General features: G+C 28.6%; 1 protein-coding gene across 3 annotated transcripts in view; it reads right to left on the bottom strand.

Moving 5' to 3' along the window:
• The window catches only part of LOC110639156 (WAT1-related protein At3g28050-like), a 31942-nt gene extending 22209 nt beyond the window's left edge, over window positions 1–9733 (bottom strand). For all 3 annotated transcript variants that reach the window (XM_058136429.1, XM_021789982.2, XM_021789983.2), the window contains exons 1-6: window positions 9425–9733; window positions 9251–9316; window positions 9047–9160; window positions 3163–3397; window positions 2916–3074; window positions 2659–2810 (exon numbers count right to left, since the gene is read on the bottom strand). In XM_058136429.1, coding sequence (XP_057992412.1) covers window positions 2659–2810; window positions 2916–3074; window positions 3163–3397; window positions 9047–9160; window positions 9251–9316; window positions 9425–9615 — 917 coding nt within the window. In that variant the 5' untranslated portion in view covers window positions 9616–9733. The remainder of the gene's footprint in view (window positions 1–2658; window positions 2811–2915; window positions 3075–3162; window positions 3398–9046; window positions 9161–9250; window positions 9317–9424) is intronic.
• Window positions 9734–16884: the final 7151 nt, after the last annotated feature.

Genomic DNA, 16884 nt, shown 5'->3' with positions numbered 1-16884 from the left:
CTGTCGTTCATTTTTCAAATTAATTATAATTATATTTTTATTATTTAAATTAATTTTAATATTTATATAAATTTAAAATTCTTAATTTTAGTGTTCATATAAATTTAAAATTGAATTTATATAAATTTAAAATTCTTAATTCTACTTATACTTAATTTTAATTAAATATAAAATATTATGAAAAGTAATCAACTAAAATAAGAATTTAATGTGTGAAATAAAAAACATAATTAATATATAATTGATGTTTATAATCTATATCTATCTATCTATAATTTATCATATATCTATAATTTATAATACACACACACACGAAGGAGGGGGGATATTGGGATTTCCAAAATATCTATAGTTATTTAGTATTATAACAATGAAAGACTAAATTTAATTGGTTATATAATTTAAAATTAATTATAATAATAAATAACTAAATTTAATTAGCTATTGAAAACTAAAATTAAGGACTAAATTTAATTGGTTATGTAATTTAAAATTAATTATGATAATAAATAAATAAATTATTTATGAGATTAAAAAATTAAAAAAATTTAAGTAAATTAAAAAATCGTTGAGAAAAGAAAACAAAAAGTTCTTTTAAAAAAAATTGGTTGAAAAAAAAAAAAGAACTCTTGTTGTTCCAAAATTCTATTTTAAATTTATAAGTATAATTTATTTTGAAAGAAATAATATGTTTTTTAAATAAAATAAAAATAATTATAAAATTAAAAGAAAAAATAATAATAAAAATAATTTTATTTAAGAAGAATGCCAAACATTCTTAAATTTTTATAAGAAGAAAATTATATATATATATATATATATATATATATATTAATAAATAATAATTTAGTTTATAAATAACTAAAATTTTGATTTAAGTAAAAATTATTAATATTTTTTTAAATTAATTTGAATACTTTTATCTATTCTGTAGATAAATGATATTTAAAAAAATATATAATAAATTATAGAAAATAAAAATTATGCTTAAATTTAAAATTCTTAATTATAGTTATAGTTAACTTTTTTTTAAAGTTCTTTAAGTTTTAGTCGGAAATATAAAAAAAGTTTCAATTAGATATTTATTATTTTTTTAAAAAATTAAAAGCCATAAAAAAATAAAAAGCGAATTTCTGATTTTTTAAGTATATATATATATATGAGATGAAACAAATAGGGATACAAATGGCAATATAGGTATTCATTTAGCTGTCAATATTTATTAGATACTTATAGACCCTAATTTTTTAAAAAAATTTATACTCATGCCACTAAATATTATTTATTATGAAATCACAAACTATTACTTGGTGCTATTATGTATGAAAATGCTTGTGGGGTACCCACCTTTTTTCTTTAGAAAATCCTATGTCAACCTGTAGGAAGGTAGAATAATTATTAATAATTTCTCTTTTTGTTTATCATGCTAAGTCTTGTAATATTTTATTTAACTTGTGCAAGTTTGTAGCTCACTTTAAACTATTGTTATGCTTTATACAACATCTTCTCTTTGATTCATGCACATTAATCACATATACTTCAGTATGGAATAATTTATATCTAAGTTACTTCCTTACTTTCTTGAAAGGTGATTTTTTGCTATGATTAGGCAGAATATGAAAGTAAATGCCTTTAGTGCATCCTAGACAAACCACTTCAGAATCAACTTTACTCTTAATTCTATTTGAAAGCTAGAATTTTATCAGAATTCAATTCAATCAATTTTTCTTTTGTCAATTCTCATATTTAAAGAATTTATAGATGAGAGAAATCAATTATTTTTAACTTAGAAAATTTTATTTTAAAAGAAATAAAAATTATGCAAAAAATAAAATGATTGTGTGACAAATTATTAATTCTTTCCAAACGAAGCTTTGTAGATTTCTTATATTATACGTTTAGCGTAAACTAGAAAATTTAAGATACAACAGAAACGAATTCTTTAGGACAATAAAATATAAATTCTCTGAGAAACTAATTCTCAAGAACATAGAGAAATAAATTCTTAAATTTGAGGAGAGATTAATTCTTAAGAAAATAAAAAAAAATTCAAAATATTTTAAAGTTTATTAGTTAATTAGCATAAAAACTTTTCTAAAATTACATGTAAAAAATTAAACTATAGTATAGCATGCAATGCGCCTTACAGAAAAAAAAATAGTAAGAATTAAATAGTTCAAGGTTTAAAAAATAGAAAGACTATATAGTTGTATTTTTTAATTTAGAGAGATTGAATAAAACACAAAATAACACCTAAAATGACTAGAGGGACTAAAGGGTAAAAGGAATAAAAATATAAAGATTAATATATTTTTCAAAATATAATTATTAAATAATTAATTTTATTAAAATAGAGGTGTTAAATAATAGTTTTTCGAGGGGGGGAATAAAATAGAGGTGTTAAATAATAGTTTTTCGAGGGGGGAGGGGGGGGGGGGGGGGGGGGGTGGTGTCGGCGTGTGGCGATGGGGCGCTGGGTTTGGGGGCCAATAATCCAATATTTTGCACCAAATACTAGAAGAGTGATGAGAACTACTGGTAGTGGTAATGTATCTGTCCCATATTGCAAGATTTTAAGTGTTTCTAAACTTGACTGTCTCTTTTCATTATAATATTTGAAGCACCAAAATATATATATATATATTCATAGTTTCATACCTTCCAAGATGGAGAGCATCGCCAAGGAACATGGCACCCATAGCAACTGCAATGGCAATTGACAAGGGCTTGAACATTGCTACAAAGACAGGTCCCTTTAAGTTCAAGGCCCATGTATGAACAGTATTGTTCATGCATGATCCAAACAGTCCCTAAAGATAATGAAGTCAGGTGTTAGAATGGAAACTATAAAATCATAGCAGGAAATAAACTAATTAAACAACACAATTTTCCTGTTATTAGAGAGCATCTCTCACCGAGCAAACGATGGAGGCTAATGCTATACCCGGTCGTACAATCCAAGCACTTGAAGCTCCTTCTGTAACCAGAGACACAATTGCTGCCATAATGCTCACTGATAAATTGTAGAAGAAAACGACTGTGAGCTCTGCTGGGTACTCCTTCATTATCTGTGTCTGTCAAGTATCAACAAGTAATTGTCACCAGAATTTTTTCAGTTAAAAGAAGCAGCAGCTGGAGTTTTTGCTTCGAAATTTACTGTACCTGAACAATATACCACAATGGAACTAGTATATACTCAGCTGTGAGGAGAATGCCACCAAGTACCCAATTTGGATGTGTTGATTGAAGACATTGACCAAGTGAAATAGATGGTGATGAAGCAATGATAATTGGTGGACCTTTGTATAGAGTAACTACAAATGCACCTGCTACTGAAACAATGGTGCCCAAGACTTTGGCCTGGCTACTTCTTTTTTTCAGAGCAACCCTTTCCATCCTTTTCCAGGAAATATAGATGGATTAGAAGATGAAAGAATTTGGAGTTCAACTAAATACAAAATGCAAAGATTGGGTTAATTAGAGTATGAAATTGGTAAATTGAGTTAACTGGCACTAGACATGCATGGATGCGGCCCGAGTTTGGATCGAAACCAAACTAGTCAAAATTGGATTGAAAGTAGTTAAACTCGGATTTGCTCTAAATCATATGGAATTGAACCAAAACTGTACTAGACTAATTTTGATCGATTCAGCCCAATTTCCAATATAAAACTGGATATTTGAAATTTTTAAAAATAAAAAATTTCATAAACATTTGACCATCATCAAACCATACTAAATCAAATAAAAAATAAACCAAAATCAGAATTGGTATTGGAATTGAGCGGAATTAGAGATGATAATAGGTTAGATTTTTATAATTATCTGACCTAATCGAATCCTAATAGGACAAGTTTGGATAGTAAATAATCGAATTTAGAACGAATTCAAATTTAAAAAATAATACTCGTCATGGATTCGGATCAAATTCGTGTTTCATAAATTGGATATCTATTACCCGAACCTGTTTATATAAATACTTAATCAAATATAAATATATTTTTTATAATAATATTTGTAAGTTTTATATTTTTATTTTAAATAGAAGAAAAATTAAATATTTTATGAAATTATTAAATTTTAAAATATAAATTATTAATAAAAATAAATTTTTATATAAATTATTAATTAAAATATATAAATTAAATATGTTCAGATATTTTTTTACATAATAATAATCAAATATAAAACAAGTTTAAATAATTAATAATAAATTTTAAATAATTTAAATTTTAAAAATATTAATTTAATTTAAAATTAAATAAAATAATTTTTACAAATATTCTTCATGTCATTATCATTAGAAAATCCGTCAATTCGGTCAAAAGTCCCCAGCCATGAGGATCGGAGTCGCTAGTTCAGTTTTAGTTCTGACCCATAACTAAACTGCACTCGTGCTTATGATTTCAAAATTAACAAATCAAAATTCTCAATAATTTCAATTGCAAAAATATATTTTTAAAATATTTTCTTTAAAAATTATTTTTTAAAAAATATAAAAATCTGTTTATCGCTTTTATTATGCATTTTTTTTTTATAAAATTTATTAATTTAAAGTCTAATTAGTTTAATTTTACGTTTTGTGTTAAATTGAGGACTGAGAAACAGTATTTGATAACAGCAAACAGTCGTTTTAGGGTCGCTGTCAGTCCACTTGTGTGAAACAAGAAGCTGTGGCGGAGCCTGGACGTTTACTTTGAGCAGGGGTGGAGTCGGCAAATTGAGTAAGTGGGTTAAAAAATTTTATTTTTCTTTATTTAAAAAAAATAAAAAATATTATATATAATAATAAATTATCTACATACTAAAATATATATATATATATAAAGGGGGAATAATGATATATATATATATATATATATATATATATATATATATATATATATATATATATATATATATATATATATATATATAAAGGGGGAATAATGATTTTATTCAAATTACTTTTTACTCTTAAAATTAATTAAAATTATATTTTTATTATTTAAATTAATTTTAAAGTTTGAATAAATTTAAAATTTTAATTTTACTTATATTTAACTTTAATTACATATAAAATTATATATATATATATATATATATATATATATATATATATATATATTAAATTTTCAACTTGAAAAAACAAATCTTAATATGATATTAATATTACTATATTTGTATACAATCCTATTTTTAAAATAATATCAAATGTATTCATTGAAAGAAACAGAAAAAAAAAATTAATAAAAGCATTTTTTTCTGTATGTAATAATTTGAAAATAAATACTTTCTTAACTTGAAAAGAAAATTTTAATACTGAATTTTGTAAATCACAATACATAAAAATTTTGAAAGAGAATTAAAATATAAAAGAATTTACTACCCTAATACAAACTCATGAAAGATTATTCTTGATAAATAGAATTCTAAAAAAGAAAAATATAAAACTAAATAAAAGAGAGAATCCATATATTAATTAAAAAAAACTTAATAATAATTATAATTAATATGAACAAATGTAATTAAAAACGTGGGACAAGATTAAAACAAGTTAGTTTTGAATTAAATAGGAATTCTTATAAGAGTAGGAATTCTTTTATATATATATATATATATATATATATATATATAACCTATTCCTAATACTAATCATAAATTTTATTATTCAATTAGGTTTTATATTAATTTTTTTAGCAAAGATTTTTATAATAATTAATTAATATTTTTATAGTAATTAAATTTAATATATAAGAGTATTTTAATAAGTTTATAAGTTTGCTCATTAATTCGTACTTTTATATATATTATAGATTGATAGATAAATTTTATATGTAAAGACTATATCAATATCTATGTGTACTATAATTAAGATTTATAATCATTTATATTTTTTAAATAAAAAATTATTATTAATAATATCAGAGTGCTAAAATATATTAAGAATTAAACTAAACTTTTATAATAAATTAAATTAAAATAACAATAATATTATTAAAACTATGAATATTAAATAAAGCTGGTTCTTTTAACTTTTTTCAAGACTATGAACTATGAAAATAAAATAAGTGATATTTAAAAATGTAATTTGATGATTGTTTAAATATTTTAAAGTTTTTTATTATTAAAATATATAAATTTAATGACTCTTAGTTAATATATTTAAGGCAATATTTTTTAACAAAGATTTAAATAATATATTTAAGGTATGACTTTTAGTTAATATATTTAAGGTAATATTTTTTAACAAAGATTTAAATAATAATGTCAAATAAATCAATAAATTTTAATTTAATGGTATTGAAATTATTTTTAGAACTGTGAAGTTTCAAGTTTAAATACTAATTGAAGTCAATTACACCTAAAAAAATGTCAAATAAAATTTTAACTTCAATTTTTTTATTAAGGGATATATTGTTTTGATAGTTTTTTTTTTAATATTTGTTATTGTCATATAATGATAAGTTATATAAATCTGGAACAAACTCTTTTAGCATTGAATGTGTTATGCAATGAGATCATGTATAGAGAATAATATTGACAGAGTGTGTTAGAATATGCTCGATTGATGAAGATAGAAGACAAATATTGTATAAAAAATTCCTAAAAGATTGTGAATTGAACAAGTATGGTTGATGATAGTCCTAGTAAAAAGTAAGGCAAGTAATATGTTATGTAAATACAGTGAATCCAATAGAGGGTAATGTGTACTACCTGAGATTACTCTTGAGCTATATAAAAGACTCGAAATCATTTGACGAACAATTAATAATAGAAGGTATTCAGTGCTCAACATTCCAAAAAAAAAAAAATTAACAGAAATGTAATTTATGCGAAAATAATGATAGGACAATATGCTGAGGAGCAAGTATTTTTATTTAGGATATTGCTATTCCACACAGAAAATGAAGATACACATTCTATTTAAAAAAAAAAGCAATTCTCAATTTTTTTATTCTTGACAATAAACAAAATTCAAGGACAAACAATATTAAATGTCAATGTATTGTTGTTGTATAATATTTTCTTCCATTGATAATTGTATGTAACAGTAGTACTATCACAAGGGGTATGATGTTAACAACAAAAGTCCTTATTAAATCAAATAAGATAACAAAACAAAGGAACATATATGAAAAATGCCGTCTACAAAACTTATATTCAAAACATTCGGCACTTATATTAAAATAATGATAATTAATATAAAAATTTTAATATTGTAGTGAATCTATATTCTGAACTCAATTAGCATGCTATAACAATGTCGTAAAAAAAATTGAAAACCTTATGAAGTTGAATGTGACATATGTTATTTTATACTGTTTCTTATATTGTATCAATGGTCTTTGCGAATTTTTGATAACACAAAAAGCATATAATATTATATAATATATAAAAAATTAATAAAAATTATATATATGAAAATTAAAAAATAAATATATACGATGAGTATAAATAAAGTATAACATGTAAGGCACATTAAATAAAAAACTAGTATATATAAATATGCAGCAACAATTGAATATGAAAAAAATACTTTCATAAAATAACAAATTTTTGTTGTAATCTTAAATCTATAATTATTTTTGATGAATTTTTTATTTTTTGAAAATATTACTTAATATATGTAATTAAATAATCATTCAATAATTGATCTTTTTGCGTAGCATTTACAATCCTTATTATAGAAAATACTCTTTAACCCTTGCAATTGCAGTAAATAATATTAATGTCAATTTCACAAGAATACACTAATTTTTTTTATATATATGATATTTAATAAATTTCAACTTATTATTTTTACAATTATTATACTTATTATATAATAATTAACATTTAAATTAATAACTATTATATTAATTATTTTGATAATTGACATATAGTATATATAAAAAAAATTACTGTATTCTTGTGACATTAATATTATTTATTGCAATTGCAAGGGTTAAAGAGTATTTTCTATAATAAGGATTGTAAATGCTACGCAAAAAGATCAATTATTGAATGATTATTTAATTATTTAATTACAAAAAGATTAATCATTAAATTATCCATATTTTTAATTGAGAATTAGTTTCAACTAATCATAAAAAATAATTAATCTACAACTAAGAAGCTCACAAGCCAGCAACCATAACAATTTATATATATATATATATATATATATATATATAATTTTAAATTGAGGGCCATCAATCCAAATTTTTATATATATAATTTTAATTTGAGGGCCATCAATCCAAATTTTTATATGGTGAAATCAACGCATAAGTATAATCGTTATAATAATAAAATTATTATATATATATTGTATAATTTTCTAATCAAACAAAAAGTGAAAGAATTGTCATTTGTCACTATTTTTTTTTTTTAATGGCAAAGCCAAAAGTGCGCCAATTGAGTTGATATGATTGGAATCATTATCCTCCAATTGGAATTATATTTGGAGTCATTATCATCTAATTGGAGTCATTATCATATCATTCTCACAGCAGAACAAGACAGAAAAACATCTAGTTATTTAAACATGTTGCTGCCGATTCCTTTACTTGAGAACTTTCCTGTCTTGGCTTTATTTTGTACACTAAAATCAAACTGATAGAACTACTAATTGAATTCGTTTTTGGTTTAATAGCAGATTGGGTTCCATCTCTAAAACACTGAAAAACCAAAAGGATATCAAGTGATCTTATTTGTAATGCTATATGCCATGGCTATTGGCTACAACACAAAAGACACAATCTATCGGAAAATTCCAGGTCTCTAGATGGCTCCCTAATCAAGTGTTTGTTCTGAAAATAACAACAGGACACAAGAAGCCATGCCCATGCAGATGCAGAATCACTTCCTGTAATTGGGCTGACCCTAAAGAATTAAGCCTATACCCAAAAGCGGGCTCAAAACATAAATAGAAGAAAGAAAGAGCTTAGAAATGTGAACAAAAAAAAAAGAAGAAGTAAACGTTCATCAATTTGGTCAAGAAAAAATTACATCAAGAAGTTGAAACCAAAGCATCTTTAGCACATGATGAGGGTATTCATAATAAAAAGGAAAAGGGAGATACCTGAAAATGATGGCAAGGATGAAAGTAAAAGCTGGTGTGAGGTTGCTAATGGCTGAAGAAAGAGTTGGAGAACTATACTTTATGCCTGTGAAGCCCATGATCTGAGATGAACATCTGTTCCCATAACCCTAACACTCATAATAATTAGTGAAAATAGGAAATTAAAAAGAAAAAAAACCCTTATTTTTCTTTGATCATTCTTACCCAATAAGCCCAAGAAGACCAATTTTACAGAGTATAGAGAAGCTTAGAGGAGGAAGCACTCTTGATCTGCATAAACAGAAACAAATGTTTGTTTTTTATTAATTTCTTTGAAAAACCACTTGGAAATTTTTGATATATGATCAGAAATTGAAAGAAATTAAAAAAAAAAAAAACCTGCAGGAGATGAAAGGAGCAGGAAGAAGAACAAGAGCAGCAATAGCATAAGCGTAGACAATAAAGACATGGTAGTTCATGCCCTTTAAAGTGGCTGCTTTGTAAAGAGTATTCAAGCCCACGTTCACGCACTCCATTGCCACTAGGGATGTAAATGGTAACACATCTCTGCAACAGTACCTTCCTGCCATAAGTGCTCTCTGTAACTGAAGAACCTCTAAGGTTCAAGGATTTCTGATGAGTATGAGATCCCTATGTGAGAGAAAGTTAATAAATTTTGGCACTGTTGCTTGTGAGAGATGACTTGGCAATTATTTTATATTGTTTGTGGTTTTATGATGGAGAAGATGGGGCCATTTCTTTAAGATTGCAAGTTTAAGGTATAGTGTTTATTGTTTTAAAATTACAACATTTTTTTTTTGAAAGAAAAATCACAGCATTTTAAGCTCTTTTATTGGATGTATTTATTTATTATGCCTATCAGAAGGTCTTCCTTTCTTCACCGATGTAAAATTTAAGTATCTTTGTTTAACTATTGATTTATTATTTTATGGTGAGTAAGGGAGATATATTCCACTACGAAACAAACAATTATTATTCCAGTCTATAAAATTTTCATTTAATACGAAAATATTGTCAATATATTATGTACATTGTTAATTTTTATAGGCGGAATGCATATTTCCCCTAGTTTTTACTAAAATGTCTATTGGCAATTTCACTTTGTTAGATTTATGACCTGAAAGTATGTTTGATTTGGAAGATCTTTTCAAATATTTTTCAATAAGATGGAAGCATATTTTTTATATAGAGTAGAATTTCTATTTTATTATTATTCCTAAATTAAGTGGGATTTATAATTAAATTAGGATTAGGGTGACTAACGCTATAAATAGAAGAATGGTGGAAATGTTATTTGGTTTTGCCCATAGAGAGCAGATTTATCCATGGAGAGTGGCTTTGCCCATTGAAGAGAAGGATTTTTGCTCATTGAAGAGAGGGATTTTTGCTCATTGCAAATAGTGACTTTGTCAATTACTGAGGATTTAGATTTGCCCATTGGTGAGAGAGTTCTTTCTCATATAGTTGAAGACACCCTTTGTGATGTAGTAGTTAAAGTAGTAAATATATTTAGTTATGTTTAGAAGATATTGAAATGACTAACTAATATATTTACTGTGAGCAGTTAGGCTATGAGAGTTTTCTTGTGTGTAATTAGGATGATGCATAGTATAACTTGAGCTTGTAATAAATGATTTATTATTTATTAATAGTAGAAGATGACATACTTGTAGATGTAATCCTATGTAGAAAGGATGAATCACGTAAATATTAGTGTTATGTGCTTGCTTTATATCTTTGAAGTTTACATGCTTTTACGGTGCATAACAATTGGTATCAGAGCATAGGGATGATCTTAGTAAGTTTGGTTGAAGGTGGAGCTACTGTGACATGTAGAAAGTTGCACATGTACTGTAATGCTCCAAATTTACAGATCATATTCATTATATTTTAACAAGCATATCAACTATTGAATATGGCATGTAAATTTGATTAAATGAGTGGTTAAATTAAAAAGCTTGTAAAAACACCTATGGACTTAGTTGCAAAGTTACTAAAGTTTGGGGGCAAAAGTAAAATTCTGTAACTTAGCATCTAATTGAGTTTAATTAAGATCCCTAAGTATGATTAATTAAGCTAATTACCCACTAATTAGAACAAGTGAAAAGGGGACAAGCAGCTTGAACACATGTCAACTGGAGATAAAAAGTAAAGGAGATAAAAATCAAGAAAAAGTGGTTTTCTTCTCCCTAGCATTCTGCCGTCCCAATTCTCTCTCTCTTTCTCCATTTTCTTTCATCCAAACTCACTTATAAACTCCTTTTCATGTAATTAAGATGTTGTTTTGATGATGGAATTGAAGAAGTTGATGATAAAGCCATAAAAGCAAGGTAAAAGTGAAGGAAGAATCAAGTATTGGTGAGACAGAATTTGTTAGTGTGGAGAACTAAGACCATGAATTGAATTAGGCTGGAATTTTTAGCGGAAAGTTGCTACAATTAGGAGCAAATTTCTAGATTTAAGTTGAGGTAAGTGCTTATCTAGGTTTGCTCTAGAAATTGTTACTTTATAAGTCTTTGGTTGATGGCTGTCAGGATAATATATCTAATGAGCAGTCTCTGTTAATTTGGTTGTACGTTGAGTTATAGAGCTCCAATTGAGATGTAATTTATACCAAAATTTTCTTAAAACATAGACTTACAAATTCTATGTTTTGACTTGCACCTAATTCTTTTGGAAAAGTTGTTGAAATTTTAGAAAAAATTGGAGTTGCAAAACTAGAATTCCAACAATCAGTCCTGTGACCTCTATGTAGTAAATAGGACATACTTTTCTATATACAACTCTAATTGAGGTGATACAAGATGATTTAGAAACGTAAAACATAGGCCTGAAACTTTGCTTCAGAGACCCTGTACAAATTCTGGATGTAAATTATTTGAATGTTGAGTGCAAATCTGAGTTGGAAATCTAAAACCCTAGAATTCTCAAGACTTTGTATTCGTGAATAGTAGGTGGTAATTTAGCTATAACTCATGATTTAGGCCTCCAAATTAGGTGATTCTTAATTTAAATGAAAGGTAAGACATAAGCCTAAAACTTTCAAGAAGGAATGATGTCCAAAAAATTGTGGATAAGTAACCTTAAAATTAACTAGAAGATAGGGCACAGAATTTGGAACTTGGTGGGATGCATTCTGAATTGTACGGAATAAAAAGGGTATAACTTACCCTAGAAAACTTCAAATGAGGTGATTCTTGTTTTCTTGGAAAGTTAAAATCCAAGGGATTAACTCTTGATGAAGAATGAATTGGCAAAATTTGATTGCAACTTGTTCAAATCCGGACTCCAAAATGTGTCCAAAATCTGCCCTGTAACTGATAAAGTTGAAATTTTGCTTAAGGACAACTGTTGATTAATTGACCATAACTTTTGATTCTTGAATCCAAATTAAGTGATTCAAAAACTATATTAAAGTTAAGACATAAATCTAAAAATCTTATGAAAAAAGCATAAGCTAATTCTTGCATTTACTTGGTCTGATTTCTGATAGAATACAATATATACCTTCAGGAATTTACAAGATTTTTCCATGATCTTCATTAATGTAAGTTGTACATGTATTTAGTATGTTTGAATGCAAAGGCTATGCTTATATGGAAATGGCATGAGGATGTTGGCATACATATCTTGACAATTATGAGAACAAAGAATGTTGAATTAATGTTAATTATGAAAGTTGAGCCTAAGTAAGCCTAGACAGTGAGTATAGGATTGGATAGGTGGGCATTGTGACATCCTCACTTTAGATAGTTCGTATATTCTACTGTTCCGGTGACTAATGTTAGATCGGATAGCCAGAATGTCCAGAACCACACTTAAACTAGAGTGAGGAGCCATAAATTGATTGAATAAAGATCAAGTAAATTTTAAGGAAAATAAAAGAAGCGAAGTGCAACTCGATTAAAGGAGCCGAGGTTTCGGCGATGGGTAACCTTATAGGGAAGCGACTGTGAATACAGTTGCCAACCTCAGACTCATGGGAAAACCCTGTGAGACAAATATTGGGACTTAATTAAAGGTTTATGAGGTTTAGATGACAATAAAATACCAAGGAAATGTAAGAAACTTTAATGCTATTTGGTAAAGGCAATTATGATGTGATGTACACAATGATGGGCATTTTGGTCATTTCACCCTTAGAGTTGAATTTTGACCTAAATGTCAATCAAAATGAGTGAGAATAAAACATTTAAAATGAATTAAAATCATAAATTGTGTAATGGAAAGAGGAAAAGAAGGAAAGAAAAATTTAAGTTTAATTATGACATAAGCATGATGTCATGATGATCTAATTAAAAATTTAATTTAAATAAGTGAAGATAAATACAAGAGCATAAGACAAAATTAATTAAAAGTAACAAAAGTCATCTTCTTCCTCATATTCCCTCTAGGCCGAACCACCTTCCTTGGGCTCCCTTCCACCATTGTTGAATTCTCAAGCTCAAATTTCTTGTCTTCCCCACCATATTTCTTATAACTCCCAACACAAAAACTTAATTTTAGACCTTGTAGACACCATATTTTGGGCGAACCTTTAAAATTAATTCAAGCATTTTCTAAGCCGATCTCCCGTTTTAGTGTTCTGCCTGATATTGGGTTATGATCTGAAGATAAATAAATTCAATCCTGCATAAATCCTGAGTTAAGTATTCACCGATCTCTCTATTTACTTAATTTGTTCCGATTAATCACCAAGCCATCAATTTGTATTCCGATCTCCTTCCAAGCTCTGGGTAGTTTCAAGCAATTTCAGGATCAAAACTCACTTACATTTGTTCAAAGTTAATATCTTACCCGATTTCAGGACTAGAACTTGTGCACATTTGTTCAAGTTAATATCTTATCTAATCTCTGAGTATGTGATCCTGAACCTGGAAAATTTGGGCTAAAACCTAGTCTCAACTCATTTCTTATTTTTTTATGTTTAAGGGTTTTCGTGCTCAATGTTCGCTAATCTCTTTAAGCAATTGTGTTCGATAACCGATCTTAAGCTTTTTGTTTGGACTTATCTAATTAATGCTTACTCAGTTTGGTATTTTTCCAACCTCATCAAGCATTAGTCAAACAAGAAACGAATTCATATTAGAAAGGAAAATATACAAGTCATTCGGCAGGAGGGTCTCCCCTAACCTATTCTTGAGCTACATTTTCAATTTCATCCCTCTCTCTCTCTCCTCTCTCTCATGCTCCTTTTCACTTTCATCTTCAACCGTCGGAGCGAGCTTCTCCATCCAAGAAAAGTCCTCTTTAGGGCAGCTCTTCGTCAGCTCGGCTAGAAGATCATTGTGGGCGTTCACGCAGGCACCGTCTTCCCTAACCAAAGCTTTGTCTTCCTTGGCTCTTATCTCATCATTGTGGGCGTTCCTGCTATAGTTTAGCTATCCCTCCCTCATAGGATTCACCCGATCTTCTAATTGGGCAATCCAATCATTAGCTGTCAAGAGTTAAGTCCTTGCGACTGCTGCATCCTAAACTGCCTTGATGATCTCCCTCCTCAAGAAATTGGCCTTCTCTCTGATCATGTGCTAGTAGGCGAACGCCTCCAAGCCTAAACTCATTGCCTGAGCCAGAAGGTCGTCGATGCTCTCTTGGGTCAGCCGGGTCCAATCCTCTTGAAAACAAATTGAAGCACCTAAAACCTTGGCCAGGTCGGGATTTCCCTGGACAGAACAATTTCTCTCCAAAGATTGAAGTAGGACTTGAGCACCTCGGGAGAGTGGCCGAACATTTGGCTTGGAAAAGCCCCCTTTTGCACTCGAAGAAACTGGAGGAGGAGGTGGAGGTTCAACCTGCTGAGGTGGGGAAATGATGACCTCTGAGGAAGGTTGTTCTTGAGGTCGGACTGGAGAGCTCGACACCTCTGCCTATGCCCTACTTGGAGTTTGGATAGCAGATTCTTTCATCTCCAACACTTTTCGGGCGAGCTCCCTCTTCCGCTTGCGATTCTCCTTCGCGGATTCTCCTCCAGCCATACCTGCACATAGAAAGTTAATGAGTTCACTAAGGTTATAAGACTTAAAGTTCAGGTTTTACCAGGCCCAAGGCTGAGATCAGAGAGTTGTAATTCATAGTCCTCGCGGGCGATCAACCGCATCATCCACCATTTCAGCTCGGCCATAATCACATCCGAACATGAGTATTTGTGAAAGGTTCTTTAATTCATCCACCATAGTGTCCTCGTCTTTATTTAAATTGAGCTTCTTTGGCACTTTGGGGACTAGATAATTCTAGCTACGTGGAACGCCCATGAAACCATCTGGATCCTTACTCTTAAGAATGAAGAACCGATCTTTCCAGTTCTTTAATTAGGAAGGGAGATCGGTGAAGAGCCCGCAGTTTGACTTGGCTTGGAAAACCAAATATTTGTCATCTTTTCACTGAGTAAGCCTATGCAATTCAGCAAAAACCTTCACCGTGGGCTCAAATCCCTTAGCTCGGCAAAGACTTCTAAAGGCCACCATAGTCCGCTAAGAGTTCGGATGCACTTAGGCTATACAGACGTGGTGGAACTTCAGAATGAACTTGTAAAATTCATCCAGGGGAAACCGGAGCCTGGCTTTTAATTATTCTTCATACACCATGATCCAATCGATTTCATCGAAGAAGTGATTGGCTTGTAGACCTGCATGGCATTTTATCAACTTGAAAGAGTCGATCCGGAGGTTGTATTCTTGACTAATCAATTGGAGATCGGCTTCCTCTAAAACTGACGACAGTTCATCCACAAGTAATTGTTCTTTCTTCGTGGCAGAAGCCTGAGGTTGTCTTGATTTAGATGGTTGACCAGACACTAGGACTATGGCTGTGGTGAGTTCAGGTCGCCCACGTGGTCCGACCGCATCGTCTTCATTGGACGTCCATGAAACGTGGACGAAAAGAGGGCTTGCAACTCTCTAACCTTTGGCGCTACTCATTTTTAAAAAAATAAAGATAAAACTGATCAGAAAAAGATCAAAGCCCTTACCAAAGTATAAATTGTAACACCCCTCACCAGACTACAGTGTAGCCGAGCAAAGTGTGCTACATTCGGTGCCGGAGCACCCTATCTTATCTTACTTTATTCCTTTCATAATTTGATCTCGTTATATTTTAATATTAATTTTTTTTTCGACGGAGAAACCAGCGGAGTTTCCCCTATTTTATTACCAGTTGACGTATTTTACTATTTACCTGTTTGAAAGTTTCAATAATATTTTACAAATAAAATCTCATTAATTATTTCATAACCATCTCATAATTCACATCTCATTCATATATCTCACTTTCATATTCATTTCCATGCATTATCTATATATTTCAAATCTGTCTTCGAATCCATACAATCTCATTCATGCTCAAATCACATAAGTAAAATTTTCAAATTTCTTTAATTTACATAATTTCATAATTTACATGATATATAAATTAATTACATATGAAAAAGCTAATTTATTAAATTACATTACATTTCTATTAATTATCTGCTCATAATCTATATTATAATACAATATCTAGCATTTTATACTAAATACAAAATATGATCTATATGGGCCCTATCTACATGCATTGCTGAGGAGGTGACAACCTTGAATACTCCAGCCACTTCTGCAGATCTGGACTCCAAAAATCTTAGTCAAAGTACCTGCGAGAGGAAACAAATCCATCGCGCTAAGCATTGCTGCTTAGTGGTGCAATAATAGAACTAGAATATAAAATTTACAAATAAAGAAAGAACGAAGCATAATTTGAATATTTAAGAATTAATTTAATTTAATACAATGTGTCTAATATTAATTATCTTTTGTTCTCATTTGTTTCGCTTTGAAAGCGCTTAATTCCGAAATTCACAGGGATAA

This window comes from Hevea brasiliensis, chromosome 15, assembly GCF_030052815.1.
Source record: "Hevea brasiliensis isolate MT/VB/25A 57/8 chromosome 15, ASM3005281v1, whole genome shotgun sequence".
NCBI lineage: Eukaryota > Viridiplantae > Streptophyta > Magnoliopsida > Malpighiales > Euphorbiaceae > Hevea > Hevea brasiliensis.
This window is presented reverse-complemented; position numbering and strand designations above follow the sequence as displayed.